General features: G+C 57.3%; 1 protein-coding gene across 1 annotated transcript; it reads right to left on the reverse strand.

Moving 5' to 3' along the window:
- Positions 1-822: 822 nt before the first annotated feature.
- On the reverse strand, positions 823-10,368 carry GSK3A (glycogen synthase kinase 3 alpha). Its single transcript, XM_025849754.2, has 11 exons — positions 9,974-10,368; positions 7,913-8,100; positions 6,439-6,522; positions 6,171-6,281; positions 4,470-4,600; positions 4,261-4,367; positions 3,186-3,283; positions 3,016-3,111; positions 2,479-2,665; positions 2,063-2,155; positions 823-1,512 (listed from the first exon to the last, which is right to left on the reverse strand). Exons 1-11 carry the CDS (start codon positions 10,254-10,256, stop codon positions 1,439-1,441), a joined length of 1,452 nt encoding a protein of 483 aa, XP_025705539.1. The 5' UTR covers positions 10,257-10,368; the 3' UTR covers positions 823-1,438.
- Positions 10,369-12,529: the final 2,161 nt, after the last annotated feature.

A 12,529-nucleotide genomic window follows, 5' to 3' on the forward strand; every position in this document is an offset into this window, starting at 1 on the left:
CTTACTTGAAACAACAAACTCATTCCCTTTTTCTTCACAATTGAAGTCCAATGGAGGACATATCATTTGCTCCTCCCCAGGCCTCCTTCCACTTCTGGGGCCTCCTGCCCTCACATACCATTGGCACCACATGTAGGAGATGCCATTTCCCTCTGCCCGTGGCCCCACCATCTGGCCCCAGCATGTTTTTGAAGCAAGGGAAGAAGCCAAGTTCTCTGCACCAACCTTCCCAGGCTTGTCACTTCTCAGCATCCCTAGATAGGGGCCAGGTACGTGCCCTGTTTGAAACAGAAATGAAAGCTTGGACATCTGTTAGGGTTTAGGGACCGCTTCGCTGCCCACGTCCGTGCCCACTAAGAGTCTACATCCAGGCTGTTTTGGCCTGAGTGACTACGTGTCATCCGGTGTCCCGTGAAGCAGCAGGTAGCTCGGGCTGTGGGACACACAGAGCCCTCTGTTCAGGTCTTGACTCTGCCACTTTCTGTCTGTGGCCTTGATCCCTGATCCCCGGTTCTCAACTGTCACCTGGGGAGGACAGTGCCTGCCTGCCTCCTGAGGCAGAAGAGGACAATGGCGGGGTCCATGAGGCCGGCTCCCCTGAGGCCTCTGCAGCGGAGAAGCCAGACTCTGTTCATCACATGTGTGAAGGAGAGCGGAGGCCCGGGGGGGCTGGGCACGTGAGCCAGGGCCAGGACCCAGGCCTCTGGCAGCCCAGCCCGGCTTCACTCTCAGCGGTGCCCCTGCCTGAGAGGTCCTGTCCCAGCACAGCCCCTCAGGGCAACCTCCCTCACCTCCACTGAAACAAGGCAGCCAAACAGGAAGCAGGTTTTCATGCCAATAATTTATTGAACGGAGGTCTGTACACAGGCAAACCTTACTGTGGAAACTAAGACATCGGGAGCTCCCCCACCCCCACCCCCTCAGCCCTCCAGGGTGGGGAGAGGAGGGAGGAGACCTTAGGGGCAGAGGACAGGAGGGGGGACACAGTTGTAGAAGGGGGACGGGCCAGGTTGGACGGTGTGAATCGACGTTTTCTTTAAGAAAAAAATTATAACAATCTATTTACACCCGGGGGGGCGGGCAGGGAAGGGAAGAGTAGACGGGCTGGTCTGGTTCTATTTACAAGGGACACAGGAAGGGAGAGGGGTTGGAGGAGTGTAGGCCCGGGAGGAGGGGAGGGGGCCGAGGGGGTAGGAGGTCCTCATGCCTCCAACCCCCTGTCCTTCCTTCTCTTCCCTCCCCACAACCAGTTAAAATCCTCTTAAAAAGCCCACCACAGGGTGAGGCTGGTGAGGGAGGGACTGGAGGTAGGGACAGGGACTCATTTACCTCTGCCCTCTAGTCTAGGGGCCCAGCCAGGTCAGGAGCTTGATGGGCTATGGTCCCCCTTCCCAGCCCCACTGGGGGCTCCCAGATGGAAGAGTAGTTGGTGGAGCCCTCAGGAAGAGTTAGTGAGGGGAGCTGTGGCGTCGGGTGACTGCCAGTCCGAGCCGGTCTGAGCCTCACTTAAAGCTGAGGGGGAGGAAAAAGCAGACAGTTACCCTTTGCCTCTCAGACCTCCCCCAAGAGCAGGAACCCGGTGGGGGATGCCACATCAGAAACGGACAGCCGCCACTCTAGGTCCAGCGCTGCGTACTCGAACACCAAAGGGGCAGGCTGGTCGCTGAGTGACTCACCCGACAGCCGGGCCCCACCGAAAAGAGGGCGGCTGGAACTTGGCCCCAACTCACAGCACTGCCCTGAGGAAAGGCAGGCCCAATGCTGCCCAGTCAGATTTTCTTCCCCAAGAGACATAGGAAATCTGGATTTGTAACACGCAATGGCCTCAATTTTTAAATACGGGCAACAAATTTAACGTTTTGTTTGTTTGTGCATGCCAAACATAGGTCTTTGGTTTTCCAGTTGGCACTTAAACACAAATATAGACAGTCAGGCCCGATAAAGGTGGCTGTTCACACGTACGCTATCAGATGTCAACAACTTCCACACCCGTGCGGGGAACTCGGGGGCTGTAGGCACAGGCTGGCCTCCCAGGCTGAGAAGCAGAGGGCCCTCAACTTACCTTGTGAGGATGGCGTGAGGGAGGCAGTGCCCGCTGGGGACCTCAAGTGAGGAGGGATGAGAATGGCGTTGAGAGATGGTTGGATGGAGAGTTCTAGAGACAGGATTGGACATGCCCGGTCAGCAGGCGGGGTGTTGGGAGACGGGGTTGGGGTTAGAAAGGGGCACCAGGTAGCGACCCAGCTCTTGGCAAGGCCGGCTGACACGTGTAGCTCCTGAATGCTTTAAATGACAAACCAGAAGGGGCCCAGCACAGGTGACCGCAGAGCACAGGTGAAGCAGCTTCGGGGCTCCTGTACTGGGGGCATCTCCCGAGCGCCCCTCCCTCAGCATCCCGCTCCTATCTCTAACACCAAGCCCTCCTCCACAATCTTTGCCTGCCCTTCCGGCTCCCTGCCTCCCAAGCTGTGCCCTCACCTCCAGGACTGAAATTGAAGAGCGGGGGAAGCGGGCGGTTGTTGGGGAGCTGGGTTCCGTGACATCGCAGTTCATCAAAGAAGCTGTGGGCGCAGGCTTCCAGAGGGGAGAGCCTTGAGGACGGTGTGTACTCCAGCAGGCTCGAGCAGAGCGCGATGGCCTCCGGCGGCGTTCGAGATTTGAACACCTTAGGGGGTGGTCAGGAGGGTGAGCCGCCCAGGTACTATGGACTCCCGCACCCCCACTTCCCATACGAGGCACAACCACTGAGGGGAAACCACGTTCTTTGGGGTGAGCAGCTCGCGCGGGTCCCATCGTGGTACAGGCCCTGCAGGGAGCCTGTTTCCCCAGCAGAGAAATGGCACTCAGACTTACCGTGGACCCTCAACTTCCAGAGGATGGGAGATGCCATAAACTTTGAAATCTGATGAGTTACGGCCCCATTCCCAAGCCCTGACTCTATAGCCAGGTCCCCAGACCAGCTGGCCTCCAAAGGGGACCTCGGCCATGCTGCCTGAGCCCCTAGCCCTGTCCCACCTTTGTCCAGGGGTGAGCTTTAATCTGGGGAAACTTGAACTCCGTGTAGTTGGGGTTCATCTCTCGGATCTGTTCCCGGGTTGGTGTTCCCAGCACCTGGAGAAGGGACAGGTCTGAGCCAAAGCCCCTATCCCTCGGCCCCAGCCCTGCCCACCCCGCCGTGCCCTCACCTTGATGATCTCCACCAGCTGGTCTACCCCACTGTCCCCGGGGAAGATGGGCTGGCCCAGGAGAAGCTCGGCCAGTACGCAGCCAGCTGACCACACATCTGAAGGGGAATGCGGGGAGGGTCAGGGCTGCCCCACCCATCCCCTCACAAACGCTTCCCTACCCCCGCAGTCATCCTGAGGGTGCCCGGAGGGAGCCCCGTTTTCACTCGGCCCCAAGAAGCAGCACCCTGCTCAAGGTCCTGCAGGGTTTAGGGACACGGGAGCCCGCTGCTGAACCTCCAGGTGTGCCTGACAGCGCCGCACTCTGCAATCCAAGTGTTCGCCACCTTCGTTGCCTCTCTCCCCTCAGCGACCCCAGGAGGCCCCCGCTCTACCTCTAGGCTCCAGACAGCCCAACGTACCTAGCACAGGCCTCTGTGTTCTCTGGGCCTCGAGAAGTTCCAGCCTGAAGTCCTGGGCCCAGGCTCTATCCTGCCCACGGGAAGGGCTACAGGCTGGTACTCTCACCCCGACCCTGGCTTGTACCTCGACCCCCCGAGGCACAAGTTCACCCCTAAGGACCACACAGTTCACACTGCCGATGAGTGTTCTCTCCCAACCCCTTCACGCCCTCTCCTCAAGCCTGGAAGGTAGCACCGTCATCCCCACCAACACGGAACGCCCCCCGCCCCCCAGAAGGCCCGAGCATGTCACACCTTCAGGCTGGCAAGCCTCGGCTCCAAGGTCACCGGCAGCCCCTCCCCGCCGGGGCTCAGCCCATCCCCCCAGGCCGAGAGGAGAGGGCAGACTGGGAGGTTCCAGAGCCCAAGTGGACTCTGGAGTCAGGTCAGCTTTCAAAGCCCAGCCCTGCCCAGCCCCAGCGGTGCGAATGCAGGCAGGCGGCCTCAACCGCTCTCCGCCTCAGCCTGCTCGTCTGTGAAGCGAGCAGACGCCAGCATCGCCCTCCAAAGTTTGGGAGGACTGGGTAAAAGAACACAGGTTAAGCTTGTATCACCGAGCGCGGCCCACAGCCCACAGAAAACGCAAAAGCTGCCGCGCCGGCCGCTCCCCACCCCCGCCCTCCTGTAAGTCTGACCAATGGATGAGGTGTAATCAGTGGCTCCAAAGATCAGCTCCGGGGCCCGGTAGTAGCGAGAACAGATGTACGAGACGTTGGGCTCCCCGCGGACCAACTGCTTTGCACTGTGGGAAGAGAGGGGCAGGAGTAAACAGAAGGCAAGGGTTGGGGTCCCCCCCGCCCCAGCCGCCCCTTCGGCCAACCAGCGCACTCCAGGTCAGGCCCACCTGCCAAAATCGCAGAGCTTGAGGACAGCAGTGTCGGGGTCCACCAGCAGGTTCTGGGGCTTGATGTCGCGGTGACACACACCCTGGGAGTGGATGTAGGCCAAGCTCCGGAAGAGCTGGTACATGTACACCTGGGAGGGGCAGCGGACGGCACAGATGCAGCCCGGCTCCGCCCGCCTGGCCTCCAGGGCCCTCCCGCACTCCTCTCCCTGGCTCAAAACCTCTCCTGCTGCCCCTGGGCCCTCAAGCTTTAGTATGTGCCAGAATCACTGCAAGAGCTTGTTAAAACAGGGACCCCTGGGTCCCCCTCCCAGAGTTTCCCCCTCCCGTAAGTTCAGGATGGGGCATCTGCAACATCCGGGCCGCTGCCACTCCCCACTTCGAGAATGCTACCTCGGCCACACACCTCAGCAGAAGCCTGACGTCAGGAAGGCCTTGTGGGAGCCAGTCACTCAGCTCCAAAACCACCGGCTATAGGAAGGGCTCAGCCTCCTTCATCTGCCAGTCAAAACCACCCACGGACTAGCCTCTCTCCGGCTGGATTTTCCTGCCACTCTCCCTCCCACTGATTACAACATAAGTGCCAAGAGAGCAGGGATCTTGGTGTGTTCATCTCCGCCGCCGCGTCCCCCAGGGCCTAGACCAGTGCCCAGCACGTAGTAACTGCTCAGGCCAGCTTCCCGGGCCCCCCTCCTCCTCTGTTTCTGCTGCCCTTGGCTAGAGATGCCGCTTCCTCACCCTGCACCTGATGAGCTCCGGGAAGCCTTCCTTGATCCTTCTTATCCCCCAAAGCAGGCAGGCCTGGGGGCCTGTTTCCAGAATTCCCTGTGCTCCTTCTAATATGGCAGTTGCTAGTCGTTTTATAGTTCTTTGTGACAACAGCTGTCCGCTTGGCTAAACAGAGCTCTCCCGGCACAAAGTCTGGGTCTCAGTCATCTGGGCTTCTGGAATCGCTCGGTGCTGGGTTCAGCACACAGGCAGCCATGGTAGGGATTCACCAAACCAGAGGACTCCCCTCCCGGGAAGCAGGGTCCCCCAACACCAACCACCGGTAGAGCTCTGTGGCCCACCTGGGCCCAGGGTTCTTAAGGCCGGCAGGAGGAACGACCTTCATCAAACCTGAACCCACCCACCTCCTCCCGATGCTGAAGGTAGCTGCAGCCTCTACGCTCCACATCAGCCCTTGGCTCACTGATCCATTCACCCATTCATTCAAACACCGGCTAGGATAGTAACACCGGGGCCACAGCACCAGGCCCTGCGGAATGAGCCTGCACAGATGATGGAGAGGCATGCTTTCCTCCAGCCCTGCCTCCTCCCCACCCCCTTCTGCCAAGGCTCCGAAGGCCAGGACTCGGACCTCAGTGTCTCTCCCTTGGCATTCTCAGGCCCCAGCCCAATTCCGCGCTAACTCCACCAACACCAGTGGTGCCCCCGGGCTCCCAGCATGGACCCGAGCAGGTCCCTTGCAGTCTCCCCAGACCCCGGTCAGCCTGCCTCCCTGATTCAGTCGGGCCTCAGGGTGGCCTGCCCAGCACTGGGCAAGCTCCATCTAGGGCAGTTACGGAGACAAGGACAGGCAACAGAAAGCCTGTAGACGGCAACATAAATCTGGAGAATGAGGGAACCCACAAAAGACAGGAGGATCCAGGGTCCCTGGTTTTGTAGGCCTGGGTCCCAACAGCCTGCCTGCCTGCCCACCTTGACATAGATGATAGGGATGGTCAACTTGGCCTTGGTGAAATGGCGGGCCACCCGGTACACTGTCTCGGGCACGTATTCCAGCACCAGATTTAGATAAAGCTCGTCTTTCTGCAGAGTGCAAAGGAGAGGTGTGAGGCACTGTGAGGAACGGGGCGGGGAAGGGGAGGGAAGGCTTGTGGGGGTAATGGGGGAAGGACTAGCAGTCACAGGGAAAAGGCAGGCAGGAACATGGGTGGAGGACTCCCCCGCACACCCAAGGTCTCACCTTCTCCCCACTGGAGTAGAAGAAGTATCTCAGCCTCACGATATTGCAGTGGTCCAGCTTACGCATAATCTGAAGCTCTCGGTTCTTGGGAGCAAAGGGAAAGTGCCTCAGACAACAGCTGACTCTCCCTGCCGCCCCTTGCCACAGCCCTGCTCCTCCACTCCTGCCAACAGAGCCAGGCACTGACTCCTTGCATCCCAGCTCCAGAGCCCCTCTGGGGCAGCCCCGAATTCCTCACCCCAACCCATTCCCCTCACACACACGCTGGAGGCCTATGGGCTAAACCCAACCTACAGATGGGTTTTTTTTTTTCAGCCCACCATTCAAAAGTGTCCAATTTATTGCTGACCTTTGAAAATCAAATGTCTTCATATATAAATTCAGTTTTCCAGCTTGTCTTGAATAATCAGATGACATGGCCACACAAGGCCTGAGTGACAAAAGACAAGTACTGGCCACCCAATTCACCCTGGTCCCCACTCCTCTCTATTGCTTCCCCTAGAGGCATCCGGGCCCTTGAACCCTGACTTGATTCTGAGTCCCAGGCTCCAGACTTCCATCTTCCCATAGGGGGTCCGGCCTCAGCCTCTTCTCCGAGACACGGTCCTGGTCTCCTCCCTATTCTCTGTTCCCCTGAGTTCTGGCCTTGGGAACTCCTGCCCTCAGATCCCTCTCACTTCTGGGACTCAACACTAATCAAATTCTGACCCACACTCTGGAGCTCCTCCTGCCCGAGGGTTCTCACTGCCAAGGCCCAGGCCCTGACCTGGTTCCCTCCCAGCTTAGGCTTGGGTCCTTTATATCCAGACTAGCCTACGCTCCAAAACGCCAGTCCTTGCAACGCCAAGTAGCCCTCAACCTCCACCTTTTCCGTCTCCTCCTTGCTCCCTGGGCTTCCGCTAGGTTACAGGGCACAGCTGTATAAAGGAGGAAAGAGCGCCCCTTCCTCAGGGAGACACAGCCCCACACCAAGGCACAATGGTTTGGTGAGCATAGGGCGGGCTGGATTTCACCCTGCACTTGCCAAGCACCTGGGTCAGAGCATGACCTTCACAAACACACTCATTACCTCTACCAGCATCCTTCCCTCTCTGTGCAGAAGGGTAACTTAGTGGGTAAGGTGGGAGGCTTCAGGATCAGACAAGCCAGAGTCTAGTCTTGCCCTCAAGTTAATTCTCTAATCCGAATCTCAGTCTTAGCAATACACCAATACCTGCCCTCAAAAAACCTTCACGTGAATTAAACATGAACTTGCCTACAAAGCACTTCACACCAACCCAAAGCCCAATAAACATCAGCTCTGGGCTCTCTTGGAACCCGTACCCCCATCTTCCACACAATTCACTCCCTTCTCCTTCCATTCTCTGGCCTATGTTCAGAGCCCTGTGGAAACCCAAGTCCAGCACTCTCACTAGGGCCCTCTCGCCCATCATGCCTGGTCACACTTCCTTGTCCCCATTCGCCCCCAAGCTACCTTGAACCTCTTGTCCTGGAGAACCTTCTTGATGGCCACCAGTTCCCTGGTCTCAGCCAGCCGTGCCTGGTACACGACCCCAAAGGAGCCATTGCCAATCACTTTGATGTCTGTGTAAGCCACCTCCTGGGAGCGTTCCGGGCCTTGGCCTAGAGTGGCTACCACTGTGGTCACCTTCCCGCTGTCACCTGGGGAACAAAGGGGACACACGATCCACTGACCTTCCCCTTCTTGCCACCACCCGATCACAGGGCTGTGGGAGGGAGGGAAATCACTACAGGATGCTCACTGGGGGCCTCCTTGTCCCTTCCTTGTCTTTGAGCAAAGGTGGGTGTTGGATGCCTCCAGGCGCCCTTTCTCCTCTTCCCTTCAGGGAACCCTAAATCCTGCCTCTTCTCATGTGGGAGGACAATGACAAGTAAACCTCTTGCTGCTCAAGTGTTGATAAGCCGTAATTTCTATCTCTAGTAAGCAGTAAATCACTGGTCCCTCTTGGTTTGAGGACATCCTCACACTCCATCCACTCTTGAGCTTATTGGCTGCTGGGGCCCCCTCCTGACTGGGGAAAGCCTGACCCAGTCTCTTCCACTTACCGGAGCAGTAACCCTGAGATACTTTTGCTTTAGGAAAGCACTAACCCTTCTGACAACTTGGGGGAGAGTGACCTCTAAGTCCTACTTGGTAGAGCTGGTAACCGCCACTGGGTTTTGGTGGCAGAAAGGACTCCTCCAGGTGTGAGTGCCCAGGGCCATGGCTCTCACCTCTGGGGGACAGTTAGCCCCTCCCCCAAATACTTCAGGGTTAGAAAAGGTGCTGACCTGACCTCATCGGTGTGGTCCAGAGCCCCAGACCCCTTCATGTATTTGGGTAGCCCCCAGTGGACAAGTACTAAGTGGTGGGAATGGTGAACCTGACCTCCGTTAACAAGGGGCTATCCAGGCCTCAGGCATTTGAAGGAAAGTTGTAATTCCCAGTTCCGTTCTCTAGACAGCAGCAAACCTTTATGGCATTCTTGGGGAGGAGTGATCCCTTTTCTTTGGGGAACCTTTCATCAGTTCCCCAAAGAAAAGGGGTCACTGATAAATCAAATCTGCTTTGAGGGGATCACTATCACCTTCTTTTGGAAAGAGACTATCCTCCATAGCTATTCTTCCAGAGCCAGTGACACCATATCTCTGGATAACGAAGGGAATTTAACCTCAGATCCATATTCTATGGGGAACTGTAACCCTTCCTGATTCTGTTCCATTTTTGTGGAAAAAGACCCACCATGACAAGTTTTTTTCTTTGTTTGTTTTTTAATAAATTCTACCCCAAACGTGGGTCTCGAACTCATGACCCCAAGATCAAGAGTTGCATACTCTACCGACTGAACCAGCCAGGTGCCCCAAGCCAAAGAAAAGTGACTATGGACTTAATCTGCAGGATGCACTGATTCCCAGCTTGTCCTTATTTCTAAGAAGCAGCAACCATTAATTCCTACCACTGGGGATACAGTTCTGTTATAGATGGGTGATGGTAACAGATCTTGCGTTTTAAAAATCACAGGTTGCCTGGATACCAGGTTTGGGAAGCCGTGACCCTATCTTTTAGGGACAGAGTAAGCCCAAATCCGTTTCTATGTGATATTCATTCCAAATCCCCATCCTCTAAAGGGAAGCAAATTTAGATCCCTCTCCTTTTGGGGAGATGGTGATCTTATTCTTTTTGGGAACAATAATTCTCTAGCCCCATTTGCAAGCGACGATGACTCCTGATCCTGTTGTCTAATGGATGGCAACGTCAGATTCCTGTTTTGGAGGCTCAAGGACCCAAGACCTCGGTACTGGAAGAACAGGAACCTGTGACCTCTGTTTTTTGAGGATTACTAATTCTAATCCTAAACTCCAATTGATGGTAACCCCTCAATCCCTTTCTCTGGGAGGGGGAGAGCTCAGATCCCATGTTTGGGAAGCACAGTGAGCTGGAGCTCCTATCTGGGCATATGGAAGAACCAGATCGACGTCTGAAGGGCTTCAGGAACCCCGATCTCCAGCCCCCACGGACGCCGCTAATACTCACGGCCCAGCTTCACTCCCGGCGGCGGGAAGCTAGTGCCCGCACCGGGGCCGCCGCTGCCTCCTCCGCCGCTGCCGCTGGGGCCGCCCCCGGAACTCGAGGCCCCCACGCCCCCACCCATGGCTCCGACCGACGCCTTCCCACCGCCGCTGCCGCCGGGGCCGGAGGCCGAGCCCCCGGGGCCGCCGCCGCCACCGCCTCCGCCGCCGCCTGGCTCCGCGAACGAGCTGGTCCGCGCCCGGCCCGAGCCCCCAGGGCCGCCCCCTGAAGGCGCGCCGCCGCTCATGGCGCCGAGCGCAGGCCCAGGCCGCGGGGCTCGGGGTGCCCGGGCTGCCCCCGCCGCCGCCGCTGCCGCCGCCTCCCCCTGGCTCTGGCCTCTTCCAGGCCGCGCCGCTCGGGCTCCGGCTCCGGCCCAGCGCCCGCCGCGGGGCACGCCGGGAGATGTAGTCCGCCTGCCCTACGCCCCGCCGTCGCCGCCCTCGCTCCGCACAGAGAACCGCGTGGCACGCCGGGAAATGGAGTCTGCAAAGGCCTCAGAGCCGACCACGGGGAAGGACGGGTCGCGCTGCACGTCAGGAAATAAATCAGGGGAATGTGTCGACGGCGGACTCTGAAGCACTTTGGAAAGTGGAGTCAGAGTCACACACTCACTCCACTGCAGCAACTGCAAGCCCTAGATGTGTTTCAGAAATGTAGTTGCAGCCACTCTTTCGGTGAGCTTTGTAGGCCTGATGCACGCCGGGAAACAGAGTCCAGACGCTCATTTAGTCTATTGGCTATTTATGTCGATCGGCGCCAGGTGCACTGTGGGAAATTGAGTCGGCGCCGGTGTATTCGCAGATATACGGCCGTGAGGCAAGCCGGGAAATGGAGTCGTCGCCACGCCCTCACCGCATTGCAGGTGTAACGCGACTTCCAAAGCACGCCGGGAAATGGAGTCCCATGTGCTCCCCCAGCCCCAAGTAGACACTGCAATTACGGAGATAGGCTAGAAAATAGAATAGGTAGGTACGGCGTTCTTCTGTCCTCCTGTGCTAGGCCGCAGTCCCTGCCGGGAAATGTAGTCAACACCAAGGCTTCAGAGTAGTTGCTACAGAGAGCCTTTGTATCTTCTGGGAAATGGAGTCCAAGGCAGGCTCTCCGTTTGAGGGGGAGGGATCTACCGGGAGCCCGGAGCATGCTGGGTAATAGTCCAGACCGGATCCTGACCCTTTATGAGACGAGGCTGCAGAGGCTTGCTGGGAAGTGAAGTCCAATCGGTACTTTTGGGAAAGCGAGAGCCAAAGGTGAGAAAGACATCACTCCCTTGGGGTAGACTGCGGAGTGTTCAACGCCTCCTTCCCCTCCCCAGGCCCCAAGAAAGAGCTGAAGTTGATCAGGGGCTGCAGGAAAATGGGAGTTCAGACATTCCAAGTTCCAAGTTTCCACAAATCAGGAAGGAAAAATCCCCCTCAAACAATTTGGGGAACAAAGTTACCGGTGGTCTCTCAGAACGATAGTCCTCAAATACATTTTAGCTTTTTCTACCGACGTGGGTTGCACCAAGAGGCTGAGACGAGCATTAAAACAGGTGAAAACAATTTCTGTTTTGAATCCCGTTTCAGCTTTTTGCGTCCTCCCGCTTCCTAAGTTTACAGGATCCAGGAGGGCCCCAAACGAGGAAGCCGGCTGTAAGGAGTAGCCTCGGGTTTTGTGCATGGACTAGGTCGCCCTATTTATCGATTAATACCCGGAAAGACACTATCCTCAAAGGACGCTGGGAAACGGAGTTCGTGGGAGCGAGCGTGTGTGTGTGTGTGTGTGTGTGTGTGTGTGCGCGCGCGCGCGTGTGCGAGTGTGTGTGTCCCGGAAATACTTGGAACTAGATTGAAATCATCCTCAGCCCCTCCTACCTCGTAGAATAATGGGAAATGGAGTCTCTAGACTTTCCCTTAATCTGAGTCTATGTTCATACTAACTGTCCTGCCCTTTCCGAAGCCTCAAGAAAGTCTCGTCCACTCGGTCTGACTGCAATTCCCAACGGACCCACAGACCCCTGGGGCCGGACAGTCTCGCTGAAGCCTTCTCGGACTACAGTAACCAAAAGGCAAAGCGCGGACATACTTCCGCTCCCTTTTCAATGAATGCTGCTGCGTTGTGAACAGTCCAGAGCGGGTGTTTCTGGGAGCTGTAGTTTTTCAGCCAAATGGTGGTTACTGCCCTCTGACGGCAGCTCAGGGATGAAAAGCAAAGATCTGAGTCAATCCCCAAAGCTGGGAAATCCTACACTGGACCAACAAGGCCCAAAAGAGCAGCGGAGCGGGGGCGGGATGGGGGCGGTTACTTAACGGACAGAACTCATGGCACACGCGCAGTGGACGGCTCGTGGGCAACCGCCAAGAGGGGACTGGGGTCCGTGGGAGTCTGAGGGCGACCATCTGAGGGAATCTTACCAGGATGTTTGCAGGGGCGAGAACGTTTGTTGAGGGGTGCTAGGGCAGATAGTAAGTGTCTATGAGGGGCCTGTGGGTGTCTGGAGGTGCTCAGGGGAGTCCGTGGAGAGGTAAGGGGTCTTACTGG

This window comes from Callorhinus ursinus, unplaced genomic scaffold, assembly GCF_003265705.2.
Source record: "Callorhinus ursinus isolate GAN/ISIS: 27379988/994484 unplaced genomic scaffold, GSC_fseal_2.0 scaffold134, whole genome shotgun sequence".
Lineage (NCBI taxonomy): Eukaryota > Metazoa > Chordata > Mammalia > Carnivora > Otariidae > Callorhinus > Callorhinus ursinus.

What these genes read in the sequence shown, in the direction of transcription:
- GSK3A (XM_025849754.2), bottom strand. Translation starts at nt 10,256, where the DNA reads ATGAGCGGCGGCGCGCCTTCAGGGGGCGGCCCTGGGGGCTCGGGCCGG. An exon ending in GCCGGGAGTGAAGCTGGGCC is followed by an intron (nt 8,101 to 9,973) that starts GTGAGTATTAGC and finishes TTTGTTCCCCAG; the next exon opens with GTGACAGCGGGAAGGTGACC. An exon ending in TGATTACACCTCATCCATTG is followed by an intron (nt 3,284 to 4,260) that starts GTCAGACTTACA and finishes ATTCCCCTTCAG; the next exon opens with ATGTGTGGTCAGCTGGCTGC.